Genomic DNA, 12,898 nt, shown 5'->3' with positions numbered 1-12,898 from the left:
GATACTGCGAGGATGGAGCCTTCTTAACCATGCCCGAGGTATGTCTCCCAGGGTCGCAGGGAAAGCTCGGCATTTTGCTAATGGACTGGAAGTCTGCAAATCCATCTGAACATTGAAAGCATCCAAGTAGTCATATGGGTCACTATCCCCATTGTATTGAGGGATACTGGAGACCTTGAATCTGTAGGGGAGAGGCTCCAGCTCGATTTCTCTAGAGAATGGGGTCCTCTTTTCATGGTCTTCCCTTCAGTTATGTGCCCTATTTCTTACCTCCAACTGCTGAATCCTCAGCAGTTGTTCCCCCACTACGGGGTCCTGATTCTCAGATCACCATGTGAGGGGTTGTTTTACCCGCGCGAGGTCTTGTTCTGAGGGATGGCGATCCCGCGGAGAAGGTCGCCTCATATTCTCACGATCAGGGGAGTAGCAGTGGGCAGCGTAACTAAGGCTGACTCTGACCGAGCTATCCCCTCAACGTGGACCCCCATGTCATCGACTTCCTTCATGAATGTCTTCATGGTGATCTTTGCAAGGGCTCGCACCGGCCATTCGTTTGGCGGGATGCACCTCTGGTTCCCCATCATGGGGCCGCCGTTCTTCCGTCCTTCGAGAGTGTAGGTTAGAGGAGCGGATCGATCCAGCTCGCCATATATCTCTTCCGGCTTCTCTTTCATCTGGATGAGGCCTTCCACCTAGAGGTCGAGGGGCCTCCACGGGTGGCATGACCCCTGCTTGCATTTATGCTTCCTGGACTTGGGTTTAGCCCAATGCCCTAACCGCATCAGCGAGCTGCATGACAGTATTCTCTAGTGCTTCTTGACGTTGCTGCTAGGCCTACGTCATTTCTGTCTTACGGGTAGGAGCCACAGGTGGATAAGAACACCATACGGGGACTCCAGGGATGGATCCAGACGGAGGAGGCATAGAAGCTGATGCCACCATGCCCCCAACTTGTGAAATTTCAAGCAACTGGTTAGCATGGTTCGCAGGTTGGTTGGTCATCACTTCGGAAGCTCTTGTATTTCTCATTTTCGGCATTGATATTGACCAGAGCGGGCCCTCCTTCTAGAGCCAAAATGTCGACGTTCGGAATTGGTCGATCGTGATTCGTTGGCTCGCACTGGTGTATTGAATCCAAGAGGGAGAGAATGGATTATTTGGTTCATGTTGTTAGCCCGCCGACCGGTCCCTACAAGGTACTCCGATGCTCAAGTCAGTGCCCGAGTAATAAGTAAAAGTGCAGAGTATTAGTAAGTTGGCAGGAAAAACATGCCCCATGGCTCTCGAAAAAGCTGGTTGATATATGGGAGGAGATGTCCTCATGCATCTGCTATACGTTTGCAGGTGATGGGACAGAATATCCGGCACCGGTGAAAACGCCCATGTAGCAGCAAGGCGCCGACAGGACCCTCATTAATGTGGATGGGATCCGTCATTAATGAGGATGCGATCTAAGATGGAAGCGCAAAAATCCAGACGCAGTTGTAATGATGTTGTTGCAAGGGGCCAGAATAGGACTAACATGGGCCAATCAAATGGGCCGAGAAGACGGGGCCAGATTGGGCCTAAATGGCCCAGCTAAGACAACCGCTAGCCCACTAATATTCTCTTGCATGACTTTCTCGTTATGCAAGCTAATCAGCTGGGCCGACGAACTGCGAGGGTCACTGGAGCTTGCTCGAAGCGTAATCGGGAGCTCGCTCGGATAGGCTGATGAGCCAGAGATACTGTTGGGAGCTCACTTGGACCTGCGACCTGAGCTCGAGCTCCAACAACGTGCGAGCTCGCTTTGACGAATTCAGCTCGAGGTCGATTGGGCCGGTCCACTGAGTTGAGCCCAGTCCATGAGGAGTAGAGCGGGAAATACCCGTAACAGCCCACAAATAACTAGTAAGCCACAATTAAATCAATATAGAATTAATTAACTTATTCCTTTCCATTTACTCTTTTCCCAAAATGCTGGGTAGTTACATTCAAGGTTCTTGAGTTTCAACCTCTTCCCTTTCTACCTTTATGAGTTTGCAACACACCATCATTGATCACTATTGACACCAACATTTTCTTCATTTTTTTTGTTCTTCATCTGTCTTCTTTGTCCCTCTCCATTACCACTCACTATCATCGACCCATACCTCATTTCCACCTCGCAATCAATCAAGTTAGACAGAGGAGTCATTTGTGACTCGTCGATTTCTTAATTTGTCTATTTCCTATGCAACTCGTCACCACCAACTAATTCCCCATGCAACTCGTTACTGATCCACTCAAATAGAAGAGACTTCTGTGACTCATCTTCTTTATATGACTTTAGTCGGTTCAATTCAATTGAAGTTGGGTTTAATTTGTTTGGTTAATCAATCGAATTGAAGTTTTTTTTGGTCTATTCGGTTAGTAGGAAACTTTGGTCGGTTCAATTCGATTTTTTCATATAATTCAATTTGTTATATTATTGAAGTTTGATAATTGAATTGACCTAATGCTCTACCCCACATATTAGTGCCACCGTCAATATAAGTAAATCTTCTCTTCCCTTTCATAGTTGGGTTCCCATTTGGGTTCCAACAATTGAAACTTTTATTTTCATTTTATATTTAGAGAGATTAAATTTAGTTAATACTATTAATTAAATTTTTTTTGGTATTACTATAAAAATTTTAACAACAAAGGGGTGCTCTAGTGATTTAAGCTTTATTTGGTATTATTATAAAATTTTTGTTACCATGAGAATCATTTTTTTTTTATAAAAAATAGTTTTGCATTTGGCAAAATTATTTAAAAATATTTTTAATATTGTTATATATTTAGCAACCAAACTAAAAAAGTGCTTTTAATAATTATATTATAAAAAAATATTGACAAAAATAATTTTTAATATTGTTTGTATATTAAAATGCTTTCAATATTTTAATTTTTATAATTAAATATTATTTTAAATGATAAAAAATTATTAAATTTTTTGCACTAAAATATTATATATATATATATATATAGATAAGAAATGTAAAGCCCCAAGGCAACAAAGTCTGCTGCCATCGTGGAACCGCATGGCTAGGGTTCCTTCAACCCCAACCACGGGACAAAAAAGGAACCCCTAGCCATTGACCATGAGGTTCCTTTTGCCCTAATAATGGGTGAAGAAGCCCTATGACTGGGTTTCGCCCTAATGGTAGTGCGGGTTTAAGCAAAAGACCTATACCACAAAAAGACACCTTTGATCTTTGCCCTTAAATGTAGCCAAATAATCTTTGGGGAGAAAACATTCATTCTAAGGATGAGATCACGTTATGGCTTAATTTATTTAAATAATGACATAATTTATTAATGATTAATATAAAAAATAATAAATCGACTCATCATTAAAATAATACTTTATATTATATTCTAGTGATATTCATTATACAAGAATTAAAATAATTTTCTTAAAAAATTAACTGCCACTCCAGGATTAAATGTGGGGCCAGGATGCCCCACTCGTATCGCATATGTGACTTTTGCTTCACTTCTCCACAAACCAACCAAACGATGCCACAAAAAAAAAAAAAAACTATAAAATATACACACTTCCCCCTGGGCCTTATGTATGCAGTAGTCGGCGACGGGTGACCCGACCCGGTCCTGTACGGGTGAAAAGTGAAGACCCAGATGGAAGAGGTTTCTTTTTAATTTTTTATTAAACAAAATGGAATATCTGCCACGTGGCGGGAAGGGGATGCGCAAGAAGAACGGGCCTGGTGAGTGGGGCCCAAAGGAAAGGAGGGGATAAACATGTGGGCCCCGCAGTGCACAACCGGCATGCATCTTAAGAAATGTTTTTCATGTGTGGGCCTAATGATCGAAGGGCTAGCCCACGCCGGACCATCAGCCGCCACCTACTCAGTGCTGGAGCCATCATTTCCTTCAGCCAGGGACCCACCCTCCACTACCCTCTTCCAAGTTCTGCCCCTCTATTAGGTGCCGGCTTCGGCTCCCGAGCGGCTTGCTCAATCAAGCCGCCAAGCTCCTCGGGTCGATCGTGTCACTAGATCTCCTTACGTTTGGGTCATCTGGGTCCAGATCTTCTCAATTTGAGTTTGTGCAATACGACAGGGCCTTAGATCGAGGTGGTCTTGTTGGGAATGATCCAAAAATGATTCAAATCATGAGAGATGTTAGTATATAATATAATTTGTTTTTATTTTTTAATAGTTATAGTGTTAAAAGGGTATTTGAGAAAAAAAAGTGAAATCACATGAGACTAAGAGACATTTTTAAATTATGGGTTTTTTTTTTTTGAAAAATAATCTAAATTGTTTGAGTGAAATTTACCCTACAAACATTATTTATTTTTTTCTATCAATAAGTAAAAAAATTATTCACACTAAGGCACTTTCAATTTTTTAGAAAATTATAATGGGCACTTCCATGTTCTACAAATTACACTAATTTCATTGTGTGAAAAATTATCAAGAAATTTGTATAAGTGACAAGGAGATACCTACCAAAAAAAAAAAAAAGGAAATTACTAAATTACTCATGAAAATCAACCACCCTTATCATCTCATGTGTTTCTATCGATAAGTAATAAGAAAATGACATACGTCTTATTAAATAATTAACAGTTAATAACTCTTGGCTCATTCTATCCTTAAACAATTTGAATATAGTATTTATTTACAATTTATCTCCAAAGATAAAAAAAAAAAAAATCAACTCTTAAGTATTCAACGCATATATTTATTATATTGATTTGAGTATCAGAGATTATATCAAGAAAATTAATCTTGTCTTTTCTTATAAATGCTTGTATTAAAACAAAATTGTTGGTGATCGATCCTAAAACAAAATTGTTAGTGATGATCCTAATTCTAGAGACAAATCTAGAAATTTATGTAAGGGGAGGTCGAAATTTGTTTTTGAGATATAAAACTATACATCACAAATTTTGAGGTGGATTGTAATTTTTTTGACTGATTTATTAATAAAAAGTATTTTTTATATTAAAAAATTAATTTTTTTTTACATTATCAATAAGTTTATAAAATTTTAAAAATATTACATATAAATTAAACATAACTTGAGGTGGTGTACATTTAATGCAAGTGAAAAATAATAAAATTAGTTATTATAATTTTTAAATAACGAGGAGTACTTCATGTTTTATACGTAAAAGATGTTAAGAATATTTCACCTAAAAAATGTACTACTAATGTTTTTATTATTATAAAATATTTTAATACAAAGTTGTATTTGGAGACGTGTCCCTGTCGTACTGAATGGAGTCGGTCTGTAGGGACCACATTCAGTGTAAAAGTGGACAACGGGCCTTAGCAGACCGACCAGCCAGCAGCCGCGTGGAATTGCTGGTGAGGACTTCAACTATTATTAAACTGCTCTTTAAGCTCCCTCACACTTTTTAAATATTACTTTTGGCCCAACCTTTTTCTCGTACTTCCTTGACGCACACCCCCAGCAAAAGCCAAAAAGGAAATAAAACAAAAGAAATTGAAGAACTTTTGAGTTTCCTAGAAGCGTGACGCATTGGCAGTAGCACGCGCATTAGGCCTGCGTGGAGTCACGTGATCATTTTGTTCTTAGTACAGCCTTTGCACTGCATTTACTTAATTATATCGTTTTAATAAATATATATATATGTGTTTATTATACATGGAAAGTAGCATTTTATTTTATTTTTATAAATTATAAACAAAAAAAATATGATGTGGGTTGTAATAAATAAAAATTATGATTACTTAGATGAAGAAATGATAGTATCAAGAAGGTGATAATTTATGCAATAATTGTGACAAATTTATGCATATATATTTAAGAAAGGAGATTATTGAATCTTGACACTTAATTTCTTTTAGTAAGCTAGACTACATTGGATTTGGGTTATTTACCAAATTTAACATAATGTTACAACTAATTAATATTTGGAACCATTCCAAGTTGTTTGGCCTCGACCCTTTTAATTAGATCTAATTTTGATCAAAGAAATTGAAAGAGATTACTAACTAGTGTTTAATGTTTTGTTAAAACATCTTTTAGTTTAATTACAAATTAGAAATTGTAATTTTTCTTATTTTATCACATTATCAATGCTCAATTTCTAAATGTTTTGGATGTCAAATGTCAAATAAACTTAAGATCGTGTATTAGTTTTAGTTTAAATTGGCCAAAAGTTCTATATCTAGAAAAAAAATGTTTTATCTTAAACAATTAATAATTTTAAAAAATAAAAAAATAAGTTGACCGAATTAATATATGGTGGAGGAGGCTGAATAATAAGAAAAAAAAAGGTTCAAGTTGAATAAGAGAGAAATTAATTAAGAATAGACTATCTCGTGGTAGTCTAGCAATATATGGTTGTGATATATATATATATTTTTTGTAAATAAAAATGTATTAAAAAGAAAAACTGAACAAGAGTTTACAAAAAGACCAACGGGCATACCTGACAAAGATGTTAAGAAACAAACCAAACCTCAAACTAAAAAATGAATCTAATCTGCAGCCTCCTCAAACAAGCAATGCGGAGAGAAACTAAACTATAAATAAAAATATGAGAGAATAGTAATAAATTTCTCATAGAAATAAAATACACAAAAGAACATGGGAGGTCTCTAAAAAACCCCCGAATAGAGGCCAATTGAGGAGGGAAACGAAAGTTGGCCCACCCGAGACCTCCAAAGGGCCCTTAGGGCTGAAAAGCGGGGTGCACCAACATATCCAAGGCCACCAAGCTAGCTTTTGGAACTAATATCTTCCCATAATGACATATGAAACAAAATGAACCTAATCCTGATGATGACAGTAGCATAAGAAGACCGCCAGAAGGCAAAGTTGAACGAGGAACATTCCTGCTAGAAGCCTTGCAGGAAAACCACACTCCCAGACAAAATTATCGGTAGTATCTGAAACAACATCCAGATAGAATGAGACTAAAAAGAAAAGATCTAGATAATACACGAAGACGGAAGGCGCTAGTAATGAGCAAATTAACACCAAACCTTGTAGTGATCAGGGAAAGTGCATAGAAGATAAACGAGTCCAAACTTCTTAATTGCATTATACTTACTCTTATAGGTAAAGCCATGAATACTGGATGGCATCGAGATGATCTTGTGTGTTTGTTTGAATCCTAACCTTACTATCTTTTAATGAAAAAGACAAATTAAGATTAGGGTTTACTAAAAAATTCTTTTAAGTCAATTAGAGAGAAAAAAATAAAAACAGAAAACATTGTTTTAGGTCAGGTGGGGTTTTTAAAACATCAAGTGATCAAGTGCCATCAGATTTATGAGGTTCACCATTCACCATACTCTCTCTCTCTCTCTCTCTCTCTCTCACTATTTGACCCGCAGACCCGCCATTTCATTTCATTTCGTTTCTTTTCTCTTTCTCTTGCAATTAGAGAGCAGGTAGGAAGGAAGGAAGGAAGGAGGGAAGGAAGGAAGACGATTAAATCATCCTCAGCTGGTCTCGATCACTTGCTGGTGGAAGGCGGTGGAGAATCAGCAGCTCCATCATATTTTTCCTTTCTATTCTGCCAAGCTTAATTAGCTAGGATTTACTAATTAATGAGCAAATCCCATTAAACCAGCTAGCTGTGCCTTCATCTCCATTGATTTCTCCGTTTAGGTCATATGTGTTGTGTGCCAATATAAATATATATCAGCTTCAACGTCGTCGTCATCATCCATTAATATTCTTCTCTTCTGTTTAACTGCCTGCCTTACTTTCCTCCAACTTCTGCTTTCCTTTCGTTTCTTCATTCGCATTGGGATCTGATCTCTTAATTATAGTTTCTTTCTCCACAACCACTGGCCACTGTTCTCTTCTGTTTGGGACTCTTCTTCAATTCCCGAGGACGCAACTTTACACATATTCAACCAAGTTTCTCTCTCTCTCTCTGTCTCTCTTTCTTTCTTGTCTGCTAGCTGCTTCTGTTCATCAGTAGGCTTGTATAAAAGTTGACTTAATTCCAAAGTCCCTTCATCTCTGCACTGACTGGTGGATGTATACGAACTTCTGACCAAACAGATCATCTGATCCCGCAACAAGTTTTCTGCACAAGATTATCAAAAGGTTCGTTGTCTTCTTCTTCTTTCCAGAGCTACTTTTTCTTTATTCTTCATTGTTCTTTGTCTTCCCAAGGTTGTTCTTCGTTTCTTCGCGATGGATATATATAATCGATATTTTTGTTTTCTGATCTGAAATCTCACATGCCCCTCTACTAATTTTCAGATTCATATTGTGATCAGATCTCACTTATTAAACGTTTATGATCAAAACAAAAAGAAATTCTGAGATAATGGTAAAAGGAAATTTTGATTTTCCGGTATTTTAATGAATCAAGGGTAACTGTAAATTCTTGAAAATAGTTGAAACTATAAATATGCTTAAATAAGGTGCTGGAAGATCAGACTTTAAAAGCTACTGAAGATTAAATTTATCTGTGCAGTGATAATTTGCATTTCTTTAATTACTTTACGTTTGTGAGTGATGTGGGTGTGTGTATGCATATGTATATGTTCTCTGGGTGCCAAAGGTAAAGGTTAATTATACAAGCTTGATTACGCATTCTTAACAAGCATCGATTACTTTTATGAATGGCTTAAGCACCTTTTCGTTTACAGGTTTCACTCTGTTCGGTGCGTCAAAGAAACGCAAAGTTGAGTATTTGTGTACCTTATATATATATATATATATCTATATCCAGATACCAACCTAGAACTTCTGCACTTGTACACATATGATATGTGTACTTGTTGTTGATCGACTTTTTTGCGGTGCTTTTTGTCTTTTGTTTTCCTTCCGCTTTCAAAATTTCTAAACTTTTCAGTTATAATCCAACACCATTGGAATGTGTAAGCTGGAAAAGAACGAAAATGAACAAGTTTTTGTTATGAACAAGATGACACACACACACACACACATCATGAACTGGAACCAAGTTTTCGTTATGAACAAGATGATACACACACACACACACACACACACAAATCATGAACTGGAACCAACGCAAAGATTGAAATCTTCTGCATATGTTTAGATGGCTGTTATTACTTGCAACAATGACATTGTTCAGAACTTTACAATGATTAATGAACCGGTTGTTACCCATCAGATAAAAAAAAAAGGATCCGTTTCTTTTTTTTAAATTTTTTTTAAGAAAACTGGTGATCTAATATATATATATACATATGTATATATATTTATATATAATGTTATGAGAACAGGTTTTATTTTCTTGATATCATATTTCACTCTGTGATTTGATGTGGAACATACAAGTAAATGATGAACAAGCTTCACATGATTAAATAAACTAGTATTCACTTGGTAGCTTACAGATGCTGTTCCAAGAGGGTTTACAATTTACATCAGTATAAATCTTCCTTTAATGCTACATATTGGGAATATGTGGAAGGAAAACAAAAGAGAGAAAAGTATACTATTTTGTGCATGTATAAGTGCGTAGGTTATATATTTTCGATCCTTTTCAATTTTCTTGTTTCAAAGGTATTCTTAATGTTCTTCTGGAAAATAGATATTATCTACTTAATTTGATTCATCCTCAAATGTGATATGAAACTCTGAATGTTACAATTTTTGATTTTTTGGACTTTAAAGTGGCCTCTCATTGTGCTTCAAGATGCTCTCAAATGGTTGGCCACTTGTTAATTACTTGTCATTGAATATTAGGAAACATAATTATCAATATATTAGTGATCTTTGAAGGTCCATATGTATAGTGATAATACAAGTCGATCGTAATTTCTTATAGTGCTTCTATATTCTCTAGGAGTTTTTCCTGGAGTGCAAGATCATGCCTTAGTAGCACTATAAGATTTTTCTTCTATATTATCAGGATTTATATTTAAACTGAACAATGACAAGATTATGTCCAAATTAAAAATAAACTCTTCAATTAGTACCTTGTGCTTTAAGTTCATTGGCTGCTACATACGTTTCAAACAGCTGATTTACAAATGTACGCAGGGCTAAATATTCAGTTGCACTTGGAAGATAATGGATACATCATCACAAGTCCCTCCCGGCTTCAGATTCCATCCCACCGACGAAGAACTTGTTGATTACTACCTCAGAAAAAAAGTTGCTTCAAGAAGAATTGATCTCGATGTCATTAAAGATGTCGATCTCTATAGAATCGAGCCATGGGATCTCCAAGGTATACAGTGTCTTCTTCAAACAGCAGTGTTTACACAGACTATCATCCACAAGTTTATAAGACAACAGTGTTTATAAACCCTTAGATATGCATGCTGTCACATACCACATGCATATTGGGTTGTTAACAATTTAATTAGTTCACTTTTCCTTCTAAATATTTAGTTTTCTAAACAGAACTTTGCCAGATTGGTAATGAGGACCAGAATGAGTGGTATTTCTTCAGCCATAAAGACAAGAAATACCCAACAGGGACTCGTACCAACAGGGCCACAAAAGCAGGATTTTGGAAGGCTACAGGAAGAGACAAGGCCATTTACTCCAAGCGTGTCTTGATTGGGATGAGGAAAACCTTGGTGTTTTATAAAGGCCGAGCACCAAATGGACAAAAGTCAGACTGGATCATGCACGAGTACAGACTAGAAACCAATGAAAATGGCACTCAGGCAAGTTTATTCACTCGCACTTACATATATATTAGAATACTTGTAATTTTGATTTGTTTATTTATGACACGCAGTTTAGACAAAAATTACATGCAAAAGAAAGTGTGAAAGTGACAATAATTATTAGAGAATATCATCTATCTATAATCTACTAGTAATATAATATTGTCACTAATAGATAGATAGATAGATAGATGCATGGATAGATATTCAGGCCGAAAACGAAGGGGACAAAATAGAACTACTGCCTAATAAGGGCATGCACCGAGCTCAAGGATGAGGCCAAGGGCTTCGAAGGAGCTAAAGGGGCGGGTCCCAACTAACTGCCAACCAGACAAAAGCCTAGAACAAGGCAAACCCAGAACAAGAATTAATCAACAAATTAAAGAAAACTAAGCATACTAGCTGGAGACTCAAACAAAACAACAAAAGCAGACAACCCTAGCCTCAAGACAAGTTGAATTTATTTTGATTTCTAGGTGTGATCCTATATACCCTAATATGAACTTACTATGGGATGCATCTTCTACTACCATTCTTCATTCTAACTTCTTAAAACTACTATAGAAGCACAACGTAACTCATAGATAGTTCATATATTCTTGTTCTTTCTTCAGTGAAATACTTGTTTTTCTCAGCAAAAAAAAAAAAAAAAGGAATACTTGTCTCGAGAAGAACTAACGGGTGATGCCAATTCTGAAATAAATCCAGGAAGAAGGGTGGGTCGTCTGTAGAGTGTTCAAGAAGCGAATGACCGGGTTGCGCAAACATGGCGGTGAGCTTGGCTCACCATGTTGGTATGATGACCATGTCTCCTTCATGCCGGATTTCGATTCTCCAGCGCAGATACTACAGCCCTATAATACTCCCCACCACCATGGCCACCCTCACTATTCATGCAAGCAAGAGCTCGAATTGCAGTACAGTATGCAGGCCGATAACACTAATTTCCTCCAGCTGCCTCAGTTAGAAAGTCCAAAACTTGCACAGCCAATCACACCAGAAGAACATTTGCGGCAAAGCAACCAGCAAGCTACCGGCTGCTCAGTTTACAATAACAACGAGCAGGCGGTGGATCAGTTGACTGATTGGCGAACTCTCGATAAATTTGTTGCCTCTCAGCTTAGCCAAGAAGATGGATCCAAGGAAAACAACTACTCCAATATGGGTTCATTTCAAGCCGCTGAGGAGATGAGTATGCTGCTTAACAATTCCAAGAGGGAAGATATGGCTTCGGATTATGCATCAATGTCCGCCCTTACTTGCCCAATTGAGCTGTGGAAGTGAAGACCTATATACTTTATATATAGAATCCAGCTAGAAACATACATGCTGATCTCGGAGAAACGAAAACACAATTAATCAAGAGAAAATTAAGAAGTCCTGGTCAAGGTTGCTGTACATATATAAAACTAAAATTGGTGATGATTTATATATATATATATATATATGTAGCCTGTGGTTTCCTCCAGGACATTTACTGATAATTAATACTAGGCAGCTACTTGAACAGGCGATGCCTAGCTATTACTAGAATACCTATATTTAGTTTGCAATGTATTGCGACATGTGGATAGATGAACTCTAAGGTAGCGACGATGAGTTTTGAATGTTTCTTTCGAGCTGATCTGTAGAGAGAATTTGTTTAAAGTTGTTATTTCATTTTTTTGCTACACTCTCTCGAATTTCTTTACATTCATTTTCCCTGGGTGCAGGACTCTTCTACCATCTTAAGGTCCTTTACCTGAACTTGCTTGCATGTTCAACTTATCTACCATTTGTTTAAAGTTCCGCTTCTTCTCGCTCTGGTAGCACTCCACTCTTTTTTGAGCTTTGTTCGTCACTCAAACTAGGGATTTGTTTATTTTTTTTTTGCAAAATAGTAATTGCTATTGTTAAACATTGATGTTTTTCAAGAGATGCTTCAAACTCGAATGTTATTTTGTTTACTTGGAAGTTATAGTTGTTAAAAAATTAGTTTAAAATTTGAGAAGATTCCTGTTTTAAGTAAAGTTGTGTGCTATAACTGTAGTTGTTATCAGAGCTGTTTGACTGCCATTTTTAAAAAAGAAACTTTGTTCTCTTATACATACACTCTTGTACAAGCAAAAATGTATGTAATGAATAGAAGTTTATTTTTCATCTAACACCTTTCTCCCATATTTTTCTTCTCTTCCTTCTTCCCCATGTGTTATTGTTCAACATGATATCAGAGCCTTCTTGATCTTTAGGGCAGTGAGTGAGTGTTCTTGAGAGAAAACCAGCAAGGTTAAACCTTC

At 36.8% G+C, this 12,898-nt stretch overlaps 1 protein-coding gene across 1 annotated transcript; it reads left to right on the top strand.

Moving 5' to 3' along the window:
- Positions 1-7,306: 7,306 nt before the first annotated feature.
- LOC127812632 (NAC domain-containing protein 7-like) lies at positions 7,307-12,274 on the top strand. Its single transcript, XM_052353093.1, has 4 exons — positions 7,307-8,067; positions 9,985-10,174; positions 10,351-10,619; positions 11,331-12,274. The coding sequence occupies exons 2-4, from the start codon at positions 10,015-10,017 to the stop codon at positions 11,904-11,906; spliced, it is 1,005 nt and encodes a 334-aa protein (XP_052209053.1). The 5' UTR covers positions 7,307-8,067; positions 9,985-10,014; the 3' UTR covers positions 11,907-12,274.
- Positions 12,275-12,898: the final 624 nt, after the last annotated feature.

Source organism: Diospyros lotus, chromosome 11 (genome assembly GCF_014633365.1).
Source record: "Diospyros lotus cultivar Yz01 chromosome 11, ASM1463336v1, whole genome shotgun sequence".
Lineage (NCBI taxonomy): Eukaryota > Viridiplantae > Streptophyta > Magnoliopsida > Ericales > Ebenaceae > Diospyros > Diospyros lotus.
This window is presented reverse-complemented; position numbering and strand designations above follow the sequence as displayed.